At 44.3% G+C, this 19,068-nt stretch overlaps 2 protein-coding genes across 8 annotated transcripts in view; one reads left to right on the top strand and one right to left on the bottom strand.

Annotated features, from left to right (window-relative positions):
* Positions 1-3,855, top strand: part of TTC3 (tetratricopeptide repeat domain 3) — a 135,558-nt gene extending 131,703 nt beyond the window's left edge. For all 6 annotated transcript variants that reach the window (XM_061193926.1, XM_061193930.1, XM_061193928.1 and 3 more), the window contains 2 exons: positions 1,109-1,201; positions 2,353-3,855. In XM_061193926.1, coding sequence (XP_061049909.1) covers positions 1,109-1,201; positions 2,353-2,427 — 168 coding nt within the window. In that variant the 3' untranslated portion in view covers positions 2,428-3,855. The remainder of the gene's footprint in view (positions 1-1,108; positions 1,202-2,352) is intronic.
* A 3,000-nt stretch (positions 3,856-6,855) lies between these two features.
* The window catches only part of VPS26C (VPS26 endosomal protein sorting factor C), a 96,453-nt gene continuing 84,240 nt past the window's right edge, over positions 6,856-19,068 (bottom strand). The window contains exon 8 of one of the 2 annotated variants that reach the window (XM_061193935.1): positions 6,856-6,938. In XM_061193935.1, coding sequence (XP_061049918.1) covers positions 6,931-6,938 — 8 coding nt within the window. In that variant the 3' untranslated portion in view covers positions 6,856-6,930. Of the gene's footprint in view, positions 6,939-16,743; positions 16,798-19,068 lie in introns of those variants that run through there. The other variant, XM_061193934.1, reaches the window with a different exon arrangement.

Genomic DNA, 19,068 nt, shown 5'->3' with positions numbered 1-19,068 from the left:
AGAAAACCCCATGCAGCAGTTCAGGGTTTCATAGCCTTTAGGCACTGCCCCCAGCTGAACTCCCTGACCTTAACCCACTGCCAGGGCTGCATTCATTCACTTTCTTGACAGTTTATGGAGTCTCAGTTTGGGGCCAGGTTCCTTGCCAGCTGCTAAGAGCACAGATAAGCAAGGCCATTTCCTGCCTTCAGGTGCTCAGAGTTAAGAGGAGGAGTGAGAGTCGAAGTTAATGATGCGATGTGGGGTGACTGCTGTGAGCCGTAGGGAGAGCTTCGTGCCTGGTGTTCCAGGGTGGCACTCTGCTTTCACACAGAACACGCTGTCCGTGCTCACCAGACTGTGAGCGGCTAGGGCCGCAAGCCCTCCCATTCATCTCTGCGTCGCTGTGCCGCGCACAATCCCTGACCATGGATGTTTGCTGAATGAGCCATCAGTTCGTTTTGTTTTGATTTATACAAGTAATCCACATTCATGGAAACTTTAGAAAAGTAGCAAAGAAAAAAGTTAAATCTCTCAACCAAAAGTAGCCAGTAACCACTGTTAACATTTTATATCTTTCCAGACTCTTTTCTAGGCATCTCTATATATACACATTCTCTTTATTTTTAAAAAATTGAATTATATAATCATACGATACATACTGTTCTGTAGCCTACTTTTATTCAGAGAGTTTTTGTGACTAACTTTTCACGTCAAGGATTATGGAATTCTGTCATGATTTTAATCAGCCCCATGATAATCCATAGTGTAGAGATGTCATAATTTATTACTGTCTCCAACTGTTAGATAATTAGATGAACAATTAATTTGTAATATTCAGCTAGTACCATACTTTAGGTATGGGTTGGGGTAAGTAGGTATTTGTAGTATTTTAGCTGGGAATGAGTTAACCACATAAAACATTTTTTTCTCTGAGAAAATTAAAACTTTATTTTTTCCTAAGAAACGTTATTAAAAAATAAGTTGTTCCCTCAGTCTCCTTAACTATAATTGAGAATAATTTGCCACCTTAGCTGTGAAAGTTCTGGAAGGCCACTTGTAAGAAGAGCTCATGTAGTAAGAAGAAATTTAGTTATTCTTTACTATTGAGATGCATTTGTTTCCACAGGTGTCTGGTGCAAATTCCTGTGAAATATGCCTAGAAGTATTCAAATCCAAAAATGTACGTGTGCTGAAATGTGGGCACAAGTTTCACAAAGGGGTAAGAATTCTCCTTGGCCATCCTCATGTCATGCCTTTTGACCATGGAGTATTTTGAAAATAAAAAGGGACTTTGTTTTCTAGGCTTCAGTGCTTGCATTTTCAGAGCACTTTCTAAAGCTCCTCTGTCTGTGATGATTGTCTCCCCCCCAGAGAGCGACGCTGCAGGAGGGGAGCGGATTCCTGGGCCCCGCAGCGTGCGCTGTGCACACTGTCCTCTGCTCTGTGTCATGAGTGGAAAAGGGCAGTTGGCTGCATCAGTTGCTGCAAGTCAAAGCCATACTAGTTCCTTAGAAGTCAGTTCTTTATACGCATCAGTTTCTTATGTGCACGGCCAGACAGACACACACACAGTGCAGCGGTCTGTCAGTTCGGTGCAGTGTGTGAAGTAAGTTGAACGTTCTAGGGGAGAAACTAACCCTAACCGGGCCCACTGCGCCTGATCCTGGCAGGTTCTGCCCTGTGCCCTTCCCAGATTTGTGGTAACTGTTTTGGTGTTTTGGGTGCTGTGAGCATTTGTCCTGTACCCCTGCTGCTGGGTTAGAGCAGATCAGGTCTCTGCCCTGTCAGTGTAGGAATCCCTGAGAAAAGGGATACACACAGTATACTCACTAGAAAGAGTCCAGACAGCTTGCTGTCTCCCGCGTGACCTGCCTTCTTCCTCCTTCCCGGGAAGGGGTATCCTGCCTGGGCTCTCGAACTTACACACACACTCGGCTCTGTAGCAGCAGCAGGCCAGCCGGGAGCACGCTGGGTAGACAGGCTCCAGCGAGGCTGTGTGGCGTGCAGGCTGGTGGGATGGGCAAGGAACAAGACCAGACAGACAGGGTGAGTCCAAGGGCCAGCCTCTAGAAGTCAGGGCGGCTGAAGCACGAGACTGGAGCAGGGTGTGGGGGGATGGGAGGGCAAGGCCATGCCCCAAGATCAGGCCCTGAGTGTTCAGGTCACATTCTGAGGTGGGTTTCTCTGCTCCTGGAGCTTGGCCCAGACTCCTGCCCTGAGCAGGCTCTGGTGTCCCTGGGTGTTGGGTGGCTCCAGGCCCTACCAGGTGTCACAGTGAAGTTAGCCGTGTCTGCTGAGGCGAGTGGTCCGGGAGGGCTGAGGTTCCATGTGCTCCTAGAGGCACTGGCTAGCTGTCTCTTCTCGTTTCAGTGCTTCAAGCAGTGGCTTAAGGAGCAGAGCACTTGCCCAGCCTGCCTGGCTCGCGGCCTCCTGTCAGAAGAGTAGCCTGCCCTTCCGGAAGAGGCCCACCCACTAGTCACTGAAGAGTATATACTGTTTGTTGAGTTGGAAGAATAACAATATACTACCTTTGCTATAAAAAGCAACATGTGAAGATTCTTTGCACCGTGTGTCACAGTGCTAATAAATGGAAATCTTTAATATAGTTGACAGTTGAGTAATTTCCCAACTCTGACTAGCCACTTAATAATCGCCAAATGGTGGCTGATAAAGTTATGTGTAACCACATCCTTATATTGCTGGGGCTGCTGCAGAGGTGCTCTCTGCGATGGAAGGAAAATATGGTGAGTGCCTCAAAGCAGGACTTAAATTATAAGTATCCTTGACCTTTTAAAGTGCCCCACGTTAAAGTTTTTTGAGATCAGTATTCCTAAACAAATGCCTACATTTTTCCTTAAAGATTCTGCATTTTAAAAAATGGGCTTAAGCAAACCACATTTGAATAGGTTGTAGTTAATGTTAAAATATTGGCTGATTCAGACCAAAAGATTCAGATCTCCTCTTCATGTGATTTTGATTTTTCATTTCATTATTTTATTTCTCCCCAGTAGATTTATTAGTGCTTGTTTTTCATCTTTTAAAGACATAATGATTTTTGAAAATCACACAAAAAACTTATTAACATCAGCCAAGACTTTTTTTAACCCCTAAAATTGAGGCTCTGTATTCATTATCCCAGCCCCACGTTGGGAACTTACTCTGAATACTTTGCTGTTCTCATTAGTGATGTTGTCCTTCTTTATGAGTTAGACAACAAGTGTTCAGGTGTCTCTGTCTAGCACACAGTGGGCGCTTTCCTTATCCTACCACCAAAAAGAGACACTTGTGTAATTAGACAGTCCTGAGGTGTCCCTGTTACAATTGTTCGGTGTTTGACATTTGTGTAGAGTAATGCATGCACTCTTGTACTGTGGCCTGAGAACAAAGCTGTAACTGCATTAGAAACTGTTAAAAAATTAGTTCTCTTTAGTGACTTCATAGGCAGTAGTAGTAAATACAGAAACATGAATTGTGGACACATTCCATTTCTTTCAAACAGGAAGGGTCAAAAAATGTTTTTCTGTGTGTTCTTTGTTACCCCCTAGAAGCTCACAGCCCCAAGTTCATGAGCTGATTTGGTCGCTTCCCTCTGCCTTGGTTCCCTGTGAGTTTTGATGTCTTAGTGACTTAGTGCATAGAAGCTTCCTCCATATTTTGAAGCAGGTCCCTAAAACATTGTCTGCATGTTCAAAATAACTGAGGACTTGTAGATACGAAGATACACAGGGCCCAGTTTGTAGCAGCAGGTACAAAGGGAAAGAAGAGCAGCTGGAGAGAGAGAGAACGTGTTTTGTACGTAACTTCAAACAAATACTTGTGAACATGCCTTACACACATCCTGTAAGTGTCGAAATAAAAAGCATTCTAAAATAACATCAGTTTACTGTCGTGTTATCTGTTCTTTGTCAAATAATTTAAAGTATTCTACTTGAAAATTCAAGACATATATTACGCTGACATTTTAAAAGGGGACTTCATTTGGAAAGAAGAGCCATGGTACGTCTGAGGAGTCTAACCAAGAGGTCTCGGGACATTTTAGAGCCAGGATCGAACGCATCCTCTGTGCCTAAACAGAGGTTGCTAAACTCGAGTTCACAAGACCGGCTGTTGAAATTTGTGAATGCAAAGATTATACAGAGATGGTAGAGTTTACTGTTTAGGCTAGAACAAGAGGTTTTTCACGTGAATACACGTGAAAATGTTAAAGTTAATCAAATTGCATTTCTCAGTATTGACTCTTTTGAGGTACTTGTGGATGGTTAGGAGACATTTGGTCCACACCAAAATGTCCTTGATATTTGGTCCTGTCCAAAACCATTTGGCATGGACCAAATATGCTTATGGATGTTTTAGATGGGGCCAGATTTCAAGGACCTTTTGGTCCTTGTGGATTCATGAGACGGGCTTCCCTTTTAGAGGACCTTCTGGTATGCTGAGCACTAAGAGATGACTGAAAAAAGCCAGTATTATCAGTCTGTGTTTTTAATCCTATAGCGTTTAATTGAAAGTAGTGTATAACTTAAAACAATGACTGTTCCTAAGAGTTTGGATTATTTTCCCTGCTGAAAAGTTTAATCTATGCTATAAATAATGCATAATCCAATATAAAATTGAAATGGTACCCCAGCATTGCAAAATGTTACTACACTTTTAAGGTAATTTCAAAGACCGTAGAGTGGAAACAGGTGGGAAAAGTGATCACACCACAAAACTGAAGCAACGAAATTATTTTAGGTAGTTTTTCAATCAGATGTCGCTCTCTGGAGAAATGGATTAAAGGAAACAGGTAAAAGAGACGATAGCAAGGTGGAAATTTCTTTCATCAACATATGAGGTACTTGCTGATGAGGCTGATAAAAAGGGAAGACAGTGAAGTAGATGGGAAGGCTTGTCTGAATGAGGACCAAAACCATCTCCAGTATGACCCTTCGTGAAGAAATAGGAAATACATTTCAGGTGTTTTAACTTTCATCAAACTTGATTAATAAACGTTAATCATCAAACTTTATTAAAAAAATAACTGTAAGAAGAATGGACCATCGGTTGTATCTAATCCCTTTTTCTCCTCTTCACCCTGACATGATTTACTTAGAGGACACGTCCACCTTCAAGTAGCCATATACCTTCAGTGCTTTGCTGAGAAGGGTGGGCAACCCTGGACAACAATGAAAACAAATGTGTACTCAGTATCTACTGTGCGCTAGGCCCTGGGCTCGACATCCTGATAGGGCAGTGAAGGAGAGACAAGGACTGTGAAATTTGTCTTCCAGTTACACAGTAAACAAATTGAGAATGTATTTCAGGTGCTGAGAAGGGCTTTAAAGAAGTATCAAGGAAGGTGTACAGATTGATAATAAATTCCTGTGAAGTGCTTAGCTTAGTGCCTAGCACATAAACCTGCGATAAAGGGGAGCCCGTGATTGTTACTAAGGTCAGGGCCTGGAAATGGCGCAGGGAGAGAGCTTGGTGGTCCTGCGTAAGAAAAGCTTTGTTAGATTAGGAGATCTCCTCAGTGTAGCCTAGACTGTGGAACGTAGTCAAGTAGAGAAAAGAGCGAGAAGAGATCAAATCACCTCAAAGTCGTTTTGAAAAAAAAAAAATAACAGCTTTGTTCCTGAAATCTCCCTGAGTTGACTTTGGTGACCTCATGATTCTGTAGCAAAGGATGATTTCACCTGTGGCTTTCCCAGATCACCTGGATGAGCAGTTTTGAGGTAGCTTTTCCATTCAGTTTGGTTTTAGGACCAGAGTGCTATGCCTGGCTCGGCTGGGGGTTTGTACTGGAGCATGGGAGAGGCCTGGGCAGGCTCACCCCAGCGGAGGAGGCATGTGGTCCCAGCTCCCCGGTTTGGGGGGAGAACTGTTATTACCATCACCTCCAGTTTATATTGTCTCTTCCTATTTACCCTTTAAAGGTGAAAGAAAAAAAGATAAAATATTCAGCCAAAATCCAGAAATTAAACAGCATTAGTAAACAACAAAATCCTAATGAGACAACCATCAATAATCAGAAAAAAGTTTTTAGCCGCATTAAGAACACTAATTTTGGGCATACATATGGGAAGAAATGAAGCTTGACCTCAAACCATATATAAACATCAATTCCAAATGGATGGATTCCAATGGATTCCAGTGGTCCTAAATATGAAAAGTAAAATAATAAGGCTTCTGCAGAAAACACAGTCTTCTTGGCCTTGGCAAAGATTTATTAGGACATGAAAAGCACCATGAAGATAAAAATCTGATAAATTGTATCATTAAGAACTATCAAGTCAAGCTATGAAGTGGGGGAAGTTTTTAATACTTCCAACAAAGGCTTCGGAATATATTTTAAAATGTTAAGAAGAAGAAAAAATGATGTTAAGAAAAAGGTGATATATTTAGAAATGAGCTAGAGATTTGAATAGGCTCTCCACAAATATCCAGATGGTTAATAGGCATTTTGATAGCCAAATTTGTTCAATATCCATCATCAGAGAAATACAAATTAAAACCAGTGACATAGATGCCCACCAGGATGACTAAAATAAAAAAAGACTGACAGCTAATACTGTAGTACCCTATGACAGAGTCCCACTTAACAGAAATGCATGCCGTAGGACAAGTATTTTAATACTCGCTTCATTCATAATAGCCTCAAACTAGAAACCATCCAGATGTCCCTCAACATAGAATGGACAAATCATGACCTGTTCACATGATGGAATACTCGGCAATGAAATAAAGGAACTACTACTACACAGAACTACACAGATGATTCTCACAAACAATACTAAGCCAAAGTAGCGAAACAAAATAGAATTCCCTTTATGTGAGTTTCGAGAACTGGAAACTGGTAGGAGAGGTCAGCATCCTTACCTGTGAGGTGATGCTGCAGACAGGGAAAGGGCATTGGAAATGGTCTGCAATCTTCAGCTGCGCAGTGCTGACCGGAGTCATTGAGAAAATTCATGGAGCTGTACATGAAAAATGCGTGCACTTTTCTGTTGTTGTTTTCAGTAAAACTGAACAGCAAGTGTAAAAAACAAGACAAAGCTGATACACCTGGGCCCCAGAGGCATAGTGAGTATGTGGTCCCTGGCGAAGCTCATGGGAAGCTGGTCCTGCTCCTGTGTGCACGGCCCTCACAGCTGTTAGATTACATTCCCACCAGAGGCCCGGAGTGACCTGAACGCCCTACCGCGGAACAAGTGCCCCCTCCTTGGGTTGCCGGCTCCTGCAGCCTCCCAGCAGGGGCCTCAGCCCGCCAGCGGGCCTTTGGGAAGTTGCTCTGTCGGGTGGTGAGGAGGTGAGCCTGATGCCAAATTTGTCATTGAGAGGAAAAAAGCCAGACCACACCTTGCTAGGAAGGTGGTGCCAATCATCTTGCAGTTGCCTGGTACTAGCATGGAGGACCGTCCCCTTTGCAAGAACCGGTGCTGGCATCCTTGGCGTGGGTGAGGTCTGGGGTGCTGGAGTCTGCTCGAACTGGCCCCAGTAACAAGAGCCAATTGTTAGGTTTTCAGGACTTTTGTGAGCTGGCTGTTAAACTACTCGTAAGAGTTGAATTACATAAACTTACAATTAATTATATAGAAAACAAAAGCAATTATTTCCTAATTACTACAGTTTATTATTCATGCTTTTGCTGGTTACTGATGTATATAGTGTCTGTAGGGTGGAAATACTATGTAATGGGATTCTACGCATCTCTTCCCAACTCTGTTCAATGGTGTCACATAGATACCTTAGAAATTACATAGGTGTCACATAGACGGCTTGAAATTGGCTATGGTGGGAGTATTTACACCACAGAAATTGGCAAATGCTACATATAAGGCCCCCGCCCACCGCAAAGAATTTGTGAAAGCAGGAGTCTTGTCTGTATGAGAAAAAGCCTGTCTGATGGCACTGAAGTTGCCCTTTGTGTCTTTCTCATTTCACACTTGACCTGGTGATTAGGGGACTTTAACACGTAAGCACTCTGAGGCGATTCAGGCTGAATGAGTCCCTCCCCACGACTCCATTTGGTGGAGGTCTTCACTCTCACTGCCGTGGCTGCTTCCTGCCGCCCCCCGCCCTGGCCCCATCCTGGGTCTGTCATCCTGGGGAGAAGACGCTGCTCACCGCAGTGCCCAGGACATGCTGGACCAGAGTCAGAGGCCCAAAGTCCATCAGCGAGTCAGCCTCGCCCACAGCAGCTTTGCTCCCCCATCTCGCCTGGCCCTGCTGCAGGCCCTCCTCTGCTGAAAACCAAGGAAGGCCCCCTTCTTGCCTCTGGCGACGCCCTGCCTCGAGAGCTTGCAGGTAGATCCAGAGCAGGTGTGCTTCAGGAGGGTCAAACAAGAAACAACCATGAGGACAACTCCAAGCCAGAGGCAACTGACTCATCTGCCCTCCCCTTGAAATTGGGCCAGCCCTCGGCATGCCACAAGAACCTTCACAACAGAGCAGTTAGTATTTAGTGCCCGGGCCTCTGTGGCAGGACACTTCAAAGAGAAGGCCTTGCTCTTTCTAACGTGTATTTTTGTGTCAAACAGAGGTGTCATTGTTTTCAGCAAATACCTTGGGATTCGAGTGAATAAATACCATTCTGTTTTCGTAACTTTTTCTCTCCACTTTTCAGAAGTTATGTATAAAGGCATTTTGCCTACTTCCTTGAGCGCTCTATTTCAGCTACTATTTATTTGGTGTGATAGAAAGGTCTTAATTTAGATCTCCCTGCTGCCAGTTCCAAGAAACCTGTCACCAGCTCCAAGCTTCGTGTCCTGAAGTGCCACCCCGTTCTAGCGGGGTGAGCCAACAGCCTCCCCAAAAAGAAAGCAATTGAACAGATCGACATTATGCTTCCTGACGCTCTCTGCTGTCCCAGTGCCAGCGGGGCTCAGGCTTTTATTGGGGCCTCATTGGAGGCCACATTGCTTTTGCTTCCGGTTTCAAAACTACCACAACCTTTAAATTGGCCAGACCTTTGACAGCTGAGGCCTAGCACTTGCTACACCCCTTCCCTGTGAGGGACGTGGCCATCAAACATGTTTCCTGGGCCCGTATGAGACGACTGAGCCTACGTCTCCTTGTCCCCACTGTGGACCTCTCCTGGGGGACAGGGGCCTTGTCTCCCCTTCCCGTCTCCCAGGGAGCCTCCGTTCATCCCTGCTGTGCTCTCTGGGGGTGAGTCACGTGGCCCTGACATTTCAATGGGCTGTCCATTCATTCATGCATCAAATCTCTATCTAGCTCGTGCAGGCACTGTTCTAGCTGGAGATGCGACAGGGAACAGAAGCGATGAGAAGCCCAGCCTCAGGCCTTCGACGTTCCAGTAGGGGAGGCCGGCGTCAACTGTGATGGTAGGTAGGTATTTGGTATGTCTCTGGTAATCTGGAGAAAAATGCGGCCAGAAAGCAGTGTGTATGGGAGGGAAGGGTCACGATTCTAAACAATGGCCAGGGGTAACATCAGCCCTGAAGGAGACGGCGAGGAGCTCGGAGGAAAGAGAAGGGAGGGCGTCCAGGCAGACAGACAGCAGGAACAGAGCCTGCAGGGAGGGACCTGCTGGCGTCTAAGGAGAGCAGGAAGCCAGTGTTCCCCCTTGCTCTGGTGGACTGTGCAGAGGTGGGAGGTCCCCAGGGCAGGGACAGGGCACCCGGGGCAGGGGTTGGGTCTTGGGCCTTAGACCAGCCGATGTGGAGGCATGTCAGCATCTGGCGGGCAGTGCGGCCTGCAGGTGACCCCTTGTTTAGTTCTACGTGTGGACGTAGAGTCAGAGAGGACTGGCTCCAGGCCAGGCAGGGGGGCATTTCTGATACCATTTCAACTGCATTCCATCAGCCTCCTAACTGAACCTTTGCTTCCAACCTGGGCACCCCGGCCCCATTCCCATCCCCCTCCAGTCACTGGAAATTCTGGGCCCAGTCAGGCCCCAAGGAGCTGCCTTCAGCGGATCTGCCTTAGAGGGCTCTGGGGACACCGGTGGGCCCATGTATCCAGGCCTGAGCCCCTTCATTCACTGCCACCCTCCACCGCCCAGTCGTCAGCCTCTTCCCCGCTTCACTTCCCACACCGGGACCTAACGTAGCCCCTGGCCCGCAGCAGCCGGCCCCCTTCCAGTGCTCGCACCGCGGGCTGGCACCGGAACCTCCCCTCTCTTCCTGCCACACTGCCTGCATTCCTTCAGTGGTGTGGCTGGCAAATTATTTCACCTCTTGGAGCTTCAGTTTCCACATGCGTATAATGAGGATTAATGAGTGTACTTGTACAGAGTTAGCTGCTCAGTAAACACTCAGAAAAACACCCCAGTTCAGGGTCAGAGCCACCACTGCAAACTGGCCTTGGCGGTCTCCGAATCTGGTACCTCCAGCCCCCATCCAACCTTCCTCACATCCCCCAGACACAGCCTCTGCCCCTCACTGTCTCCCAACATGCTTTTCATGAATGACTGTTTCTCAAGTGTAGTAGAATGTTCTGGCTACTGCACGGAGTGATTACACACATCGCAGCACTTAATTTCTCCCAAGTACCCTGCAGAGCAGAGCTAACTCTTAGCCCCATTTTACAGGTGAGGAAACAAACCCCAAGGGTTACGTAACTTCCCCAAGGTCACGTAGCTGGAAAATGTCCGAGTCAGGATTTGCCCCTGCTGGGCTGACTTGCATCTCTAGCTATTTATCTGCTGGACACTTCTTCCCCTGCAGCCAAAATAGCTCAGGTTCCCAGGCCGCAACAGAAACTTCTCCCACCACGTAGTCTGAAAGCCCTCAATATTTTACCACTAAGAATGTAGGTTTTCCATAGATGCCCTTGATCGGATTGAGCAAGTACTTTTCTATTCCTAATTGGCTGAGAGTTTTTTTTAAGTCAGAAATTAATGTTGGATTTGTCAAATGCCTCTTCTGTGTCCATTTGGATGGTCATACAGTTTTCCTTTTTCAGTCTGTTAATATGGTAAATTATACTGATTGACTTTCAAATATTCAGGCAGTCTTACTTTCCTGGGATAAATCCCATTTAACCATCCTTTTTCGTATTGTTGAATTTGATTTTCTAATTTGTTTTAGAATTTTTGCGTCTATGTGCATGAGGAATATTAGTCTATATTATCTTTTCTGGTAATGTCTTTCCTCTGGTTTTGATAACAGGGTTATTTTTGGCCTCATATGGTGAGTTTAGAAGTATTCCTCCTTTCTGATTTTCTAAAAGAGTTTGTGTAGAATTGGTACTGTGTCTTTCATAAATGTTTGGTAGAATTTGTCATTAAACCCATCTGGACCTGGATTGTTGTGTTTTCATTTTGATTAAGTTCAGAATACTTTTTAATTTTGATTTTGATTTTCTCTTTGACCCATTGGGTTGTTTTAAAAGTATGTTATTTAGTTTCCAAATATTTTGGGTTTTTCATATATCTTTTTGTTATTTCTAATTTATTAATTTTGTTATTTCCATGAGTCGGAGAGCATACTTCATATGATTTGAATCCTTTTAAAATTATTGAGTTGGTTTATGGCCCACGATATAGGGCCAAAACTTGGCAAACATTCCATGTGCACTTAAAAAGCATGTGTATTCTGCTGTTGGTAGGTCAAGTGTTCTATAAATGTCAATCAAGCAGTGAAATTAGTTGATAGTGTTGTTCAAGCCTTCTATATATTTTCTGATTTTCTGTCAATTTGTTCTCCCAATTAGAGTGTGAAACTTCTGACTGTAATTGTGGATTTCTCTCTTCTTGGAGTTCTGACAGATTTTACTTTGTGTGTTTTGAAGCTGTGTTATTAGGTACGTAAATATTTAGTATATGTCCTCTTGATGAATTGACTCCTTATCATTATGAAATGGCCGTTTTTTAATTTCCAGTAATATTCTTTGGTCTCATATCTACTTTGTCTTATATTAACATAGTTACTCCAGTTTTCTTTTGGTTAGTGTTGGAACAGTATATCTTTTCCCATTCCTTTACATTTAACCTAATTGTCTTTATATTTAAACTAGGTATTTTGTAAGCAGCATATAGTTAGGTATTACATTTTTAGCTAACCTGACAATTTATGCCTTTTAATTAGGGTGTCTGGACATTTACATTTGATGTAATTGTTGGTATTGTTGGGTTTAAATCCACCATCTTGCTATTTGTTTCCTATTTGTAGTCTCTTTTCATTCCCACTTTCCTCTTTTTGCCATATTTTTGAGTAATTGTGTATTAAATATTTTGGTTTATTATCTATTTGATTTTAGTTGTTGATTTATGATTTATAATATGCATTTTTAACTTCCTTCAAATATGGATAATATCACGCCAGTTTTCTTATGAGAACCTTACTACAGTATTCTTCCATTTCCCCCTCCTGGCCTTTGTGTTATTGTTGCTGTACATTTTAAACCCTATAAATTATAAACTCTATAATACATTGCAATTGTTTTTGTTTTTGTTATAAACAGTCAACTGCCTCTTTTCTAACAACTTTATTAAGATATAATTCACATACTATACAATTCACCCATTTGAAGTGTATAATTACATCGTTTTCAGGATACGCAGAGTTGTGCAACAATCGCCACAATCAATTTTAGAATATCTTCATCACCCCAAAGTGAAACTTTATATCTTTTAACAGTCGCTCCCATTTCCTCCATCCTCCTAAATTCTAGATGACTGCTAATTTACTTTCATCTCTATAGATTTGTCTATTCTGGACATTTGATATAAATGGAATCATAGAATATATGGCCTTTTGTGATTGCCTTCTTTCACTTAGCATAATGTTTTCAGAGTTCATCTATTTTATAGCATGTATCAGTACTTTGTTTCTTTTTAATTGCTGAATACTATTCCATTGTATGAATACACCACATTTTATTTATCCATTCTTCAGTTGATGGACATTTTGTCTGCTTCCACTTTTTGACTTTTATGAATAATGCTGGAATGAACATTCATGTTCAAGTTTTTATATGGACATGTGTTTTTATTTCTCTTGGGTATGTACCTAGCAATGGAAATGCTGGGTCACATGGGAACTCTACATTTAACTTATTGAGAAACCGCCAGACTGTTTTCCAGAGTGGCTGGCTGCACCATTTTACATCCCCACCAGCAATATATGAGTGTTCCAACTTCGTCACATTCTCATTGGCACTTGCTATTTCTCATCTTTTTGATTATAGCCATCCTAATTGGTTTGAAATGCCATCTCATGTAGTTTTGATTTGTACCTTTTTAATAGCTAAGGCTATGCATCTCAATGACTTCTTCCCCCCTCCCGGCTTTATACTGCAAAGTGATTACCATAATAAGGTTAGTCAACACATCCATCACCTTACACAGTTACATGTGTGTGTTGGGAGGGGGTAAGAACTTTGAAGTTCTAGCAACGATCTCTTAAGGAGATTTTTTAAATAGGGGGAAAACTCTCTTTTATATTTATGTATGTAGTATTTCTAGTATTCTTTCTTCCTTTATGTAGATACAGATTTCATTCTGCTATTACTTCTGCCTGGAGGACTTCCTTTAACATTTTTTGTGAATCAGGTCCTCTAGTGATGAATTCATTCAGCTTTTAAATATCTGAAAAACTCTTTATTTCACCTTTTTGTGAAATATATCTTTGGTGAATATACAAGTCTGTGTTGATAGCTTTTTGTTTTCAGTTCTCTAAATATATTTGCTTCATTGTCTTTGGGGTCACTTTGTTCCCAGTGTGACGTCTCATGTCATTCTTATCTTTGCTTCTCCGTATGTAACGTACCTTTTTTCTCTGGCTGCTTTTTAAGATTTTCTCTTTATCAATGGTGTTAAGCATTTTGATTATGATGTGCCTTTGATTTAGTTTTCTTCATGATTCTTATGTTTATGGTTCATTGAATTTCTTGGATTTGTGGGTTTATGATTTTCATCAAATTTAGAAAATTCTCAGCCATTATTATTTTTAAAATTTAGAAATATTTATTTATTTTGGCTGCGCTGGGTCTTTGTTGCGGCATGCAGACTTCTTAGTTGTGGCATGCATGCAGGATCTAGTTCCCCAGCGAGGGATCAAACCCGGGCCCCCTGCATTGGGAGTGTGGGGTCTTATCCCCTGGACCACAACGGAAGTCCCTCTCAGCCATTATTTAGTCAAATCTTTTCCTTGTTCTTCTCCCTTTTTTTCCTGTGGTGTCCAATTACAGGAATATTAGGCTACTTGAAGTTATCTTACAGCTCAATGATATTATGTTCATTTTTTTCAGTCTTTTTTTTTTCTCTATGTTTCATTTTGGGTAGTATTCGTATGTCTTTAAGCTTACTAATATTTTTTTTACTACAGTGTTTGATCTGTTTGTAATCCCACCAAAAGTATTTTTCATCTCAGACATTGTAATTTTCAAGTCTAGAAGTTCACTTTAGGTCTTTTCAGTATTTCTGTGTCTCTACTTAACATGCTTAGCATTTCCTCTACCTTCTTGAATATGGTTATAATAACTTTTAATGTCCTTGTCTAATTCTATCATCTATACTCTTTTTTGGTCTGTTTCTATTGATTAATTTTCTCATCATTATGGGTCATGTTTCCCTGCTTCTTTGCATGTCTGGTAATTTTTTATTGAATGCTTGACAGTATAGCTTTTATCTTATTGTATGGCAGATATTTTTCTATACCTATAAATATTCTTGAGCTTTGTTCTGCAGTGTAGTTAAGTTACTTGGAAGTAGTTTGATACGTTTATCATTTGCTTTAAACTTTGTTAGTTCAGACTAGAGTAGATTTTAACTGGGGCTAATTTTTTCTTTACTACTGTAGCAGTACCTTCTGAGTATTCTATCTGATGCCTTGTAAATTACAAACCTTTGTATTCTAGCTGTTTGGGACAATTCCTGGTCCTGAGTGAAGCATAGGGGTTATTCCCTCCAGTCCTTTTGAGTGATTCTTTCTCCAGTCTGTTAGTTTCTTTATTTGCATGTGTTGATCAGTACTCAGCTGAAGACTCAAGGGGGACCCTCTGCAAATCTCTGGGACTCTCTGTATGATTTCCTTTTCTCTGGGTACTCTGCCTTCTCAACTCTGGCTGCCTTGGCCTCTTTCGACTCTCAGCTCCATATCCTCAATTCAGGGAGCCCATGGGCCTCCATTGGGGTTTCCCCTCCCTATGCTGTAGTCTGGAAACTCTGTCCATACAGTATGTTGGGGACATTATATGGCTCACCTCATTTTTTCCGCTTTCTGGAGGATTAGTCTTATGCTGCCTGATGCCCAGTGTCTGCGTATCATTGTTTCTTTTTTTTTTTTTTTCTGGTGTTTCAGTGTTTTGAGCAGGAGAGCACCTCTTATCCTTGTTATTCCTGGAAGCAGTAGTCTTAGAAGGCATTTTTTAAAATTGTGGTAAAATGTACATAACATAAACTTTACCATTTTAACTGTTTTTTTTTTTTTTGGCTGCATTGGGTCTTTGTTGCTGCAGGCGGCTTTCTCTACTTGCGGCGAGCGGGGGCTACTCTGTTGCGGTGTGCTGGCTTCTCATTGCAGTGGCTTCTCTTGTTGCAGAGCACGGGCTCTAGGCGCACGGGCTTCAGTAGTTGCAGCACATGGGCTCAGTAGTTGTGGCACATGGGCTGTAGCGTGTGTGGGCTTCAGTAGTTGTGGCTCGCGGGCTCTAGAGCACAGGCTCCATAGTTGTGGTGCACGGGCTTAGTTGATCCGTGGCATGTGGGATCTTCCCTGACCAGGGATCAAACCCATGTCCCCTGTGTTGGCAGGTGGATTCTTAACCACTGCGCCACCAGGAAAGTCCCTTTACTATTTTTAAGTGTACAGTTCAGTGGCATTGAGTACGGTTGACCCGTGAATAACTGATATCATCATCCCCCTCAGCTGAAAATCCATGTGTGATTTTACAGTTGCCCTCTGTATGTGAGGGTCCACATCCATGGATTCAGCCAATCGTGGATTGTGTAGTGCTATAGTATTTATCGAAAAAAATCCACATCTAACTGGACCCATGCAGTTCAAACCCATTTTGTTCAAGGGTCAACTGTACATTCATATTTTTGTACAACCATCACCACCATCCATTTCTAGAACTTTTCATCTTCTCAAACTGAAACTCTGTCCCCATTAAACACTAACTCCCTTGGATTATATACTTGATACTGTGGATGCTCCACTGTTGAGAGTCTGTAGTTCATTGTCGTAGTTCATTGTCTTCCCTTAAATGTGTAGTTTTATGCTGAAAGGCAGTTAATTTGCTGATGGAGCTTAACCTTCCCAGTCTTGTTAGTAGGCTTTGTGAGGGACAGATGGCCCTTGCCCTGGGGCTGGAGGAGTCTCAACTAAATGACCGGGTTGTTAGGCTAGGTGTCTCCGCTCTGGCTGGTCAGAACTCCAGCACTGTGTGATTTCCCAAAGCTCCCCTCATCGCACGGCCCCCCAGTAGCTGTTCTCTGCCAGGCCTGTGGAGTCTTGTCCCGCACACACACAGCTTAGCATTTGGCTGAGGTACAAGGGAACTTCGATGGCAGTTTCTGAAGCCCCTTCTCTGTGCAGGTTTTCTCCTCTCTTGTACCCTGCCCTGCGGATTCCAGCCACCTCAGCAGCCTGAACTCCAGTCTCTCTTACTTGTCCCCAGGGGAGAGCCCAGCTGCTGTCGGGCCCCTTCCCTGTGCCCCGGGTTGGAAAGTGTCCCCAGGCAGAAAGCCATGGTGAGTCTGCACTCACCTCAGGTTTCACTTTCCTCCAGGGTCATCATGGTCCTATGATGGTTTTAATCCACAGTCCAAAAGCAATTGCTTCCTATTTGTCCAGCTTTATATTCTTTTATTGTGAGGGAATAGGTCCTATACCTGTTCTTCAGTTCTGAGGAGACCTGAAAGTCCTGGAGGGCATTTAAAAAACAGGATGTCTAACTCACCATTTGAAGTTGTTTGCATTTCTGTAATATAGACTCCTACTTCCCAACCCTCCCACTTCTTCATGACATATATCGCAATTACGTATCTGTGTAGGGCAAGGTTTTGTGGAAGGAACAGATTGAGGAAGAGTTTCATGACTCAGCTGAGGTGTCAGAGCAGCAGACACCCGGAGCAAGAACCGCTCTGAGGACAGAAACCCCCGTGGAACTTGCCAGTATATTGAGGGGAAATTTGGATTTTGACGAGGCCGGGCAAAAAAAGGAATGGATTCAACTTAACCTTGCCTGACTCAGAAATCCAAGAAATCCTGCTGACACCTTAGTCACCTTTATATTCCCCATAGCACCTAACAGGGGCTTCCGCTTAGAAAATGGAAAGAAGTTATCATAGAAACACAATAAATAAATGAATGAATTTATGGTCTCACTTCAGAGGCAAAAGAGAATTGTTTCCTATATATTTCTGTAATTTTTTTTCTCGAGTGGTCAAAGGATTTTAGATTTAAGTTCCAATAGCAAACTCTCTTACATCCTAACGCTTTTCCCCTGTGCCACACTGTAAAAGAGGTTGGCTTTTTCTGTCTCAGGAAGCTCCTGCGTGGGCTTCCCTGGTGGCGCAGTGGTTAAGAATCCGCCTGCCAATGCAGGGAACATGGGTTCGATCCCCGGTCCAGGAAGATCCCACATGCCACAGAGCAACTAAGCCTGTGCGCCACAACTACTGAGCCTGCGCTCTAGAGCCCGCGAGCCACAACTACTGAGCCTGCGCTCTAGAGCCCACGAGCCACAACTACTGAGCCTGCGCTCTAGAGCCCGCGAGCCACAACTACTGAGCCTGCGCTCTAGAGCCCGCGAGCCACAACTACTGAGCCTGCGCTCTAGAGCCCGCGAGCCACAACTACTGAGCCTGCGCTCTAGAGCCCGCGAGCCACAACTACTGAGCCTGCGCTCTAGAGCCCGCGAGCCACAACTACTGAGCCTGCGCTCTAGAGCCCGCGAGCCACAACTACTGAGCCTGCGCTCTAGAGCCCGCGAGCCACAACTACTGAGCCTGCGCTCTAGAGCCCGCGAGCCACAACTACTGAGCCTGCTCTCGAGAGCCCGCGAGCCACAACTAATGAGCCCTCACACCACAACTACTGAAGCCCGTGCGCCAGAGCCCGTGCTCTGCAACAGACAGAAGCCACTGCAATGAGAAGCCCGCGCACCGCAATCAAGAGTAGCCCCTGCTCGCCACAGCTAGAGAAAAGCCTGCATGCAGCAACGAAGACCCAACGCAGCCAAAAATAAATAAATAAATTTATTTAAAAAAAAAAAAAGCTTCTGCATGTCAGGGCAGCCTGACCACCCCAGAGGCAGGTCATTAGGCGTCTGGAGCGGCGCCCCTGGCAGGGCCTGCGCTCCCTTGACACGGCAGCTGGCGGAAAAGGGCCTCGGGGGACAGGGAGGAGAAGAAAGGAAAAGGATTGTGCAGAATGGACTCCACAACTTGTCTCCACACGCCTGCTGCTCTGACCAAAGCCCTGAGGCTCTGCCAGCCTGGGGACCAAGCCTGTGAATGTGGAGCCCGAAGAGCCCTAATATGGCCTTCCCGTCTCGGGGAGGCGGGGGCCTGGGGCGCTGGCTTTGGGGCTCTGTGGCGGCCCTGGCTTCCTGTCTTCTCGCTGACCCTCCCACTGCTTTCTCAGCAACCTCTGCCTCCCTTGCTGGCCCGGCAGGCCGGGAGCTGTTCTGTGGGCACCGGTAGGGCCTGCGGAGCCGCCCTAAGTTGTCAGTCTGAGGAGGCAGAGCCGCTTTCTGCTGGGCCGGGACTGGGGGGAGGGGCGGGAGGAACCTGCAGACCCCTGTCGCCACTGAGAGAAAATATAAAGAGTGGCCTGCATGTGTGTGCGCTACCAAATGTAAAATAGCTAGCCAGCGGGAAGCAGCTGCATAGCACAGGGAGAGCAGCTTGGTGCTTTGTGACCACCTGGAGGGGTGGGGTAGGGAGGGTGGGAGGGAGACGCAAGAGGGAGGAGATATGGGGATATATGTATACGTATAGCTGATTCACTTTGTTATACAGCAGAAACTAACACACCATTGTAAAGCAATTATACTCCAATAAAGATGTTAAAAAAAAAAGGGGGGGACAGTACAAGGGGTGAGATGAGCCCGGAGCTCAGACAAAGGAGATGCGAATACTGGAAACTCCTTCCACGAGTCTTGCCAGTTGTCGCCACATCAATCCTAAAA

Source organism: Eubalaena glacialis, chromosome 6 (genome assembly GCF_028564815.1).
Source record: "Eubalaena glacialis isolate mEubGla1 chromosome 6, mEubGla1.1.hap2.+ XY, whole genome shotgun sequence".
Lineage (NCBI taxonomy): Eukaryota > Metazoa > Chordata > Mammalia > Artiodactyla > Balaenidae > Eubalaena > Eubalaena glacialis.
The sequence above is the reverse complement of the archived record's forward strand: the minus strand, read 5'-3'. Positions and strand labels throughout refer to the sequence as shown.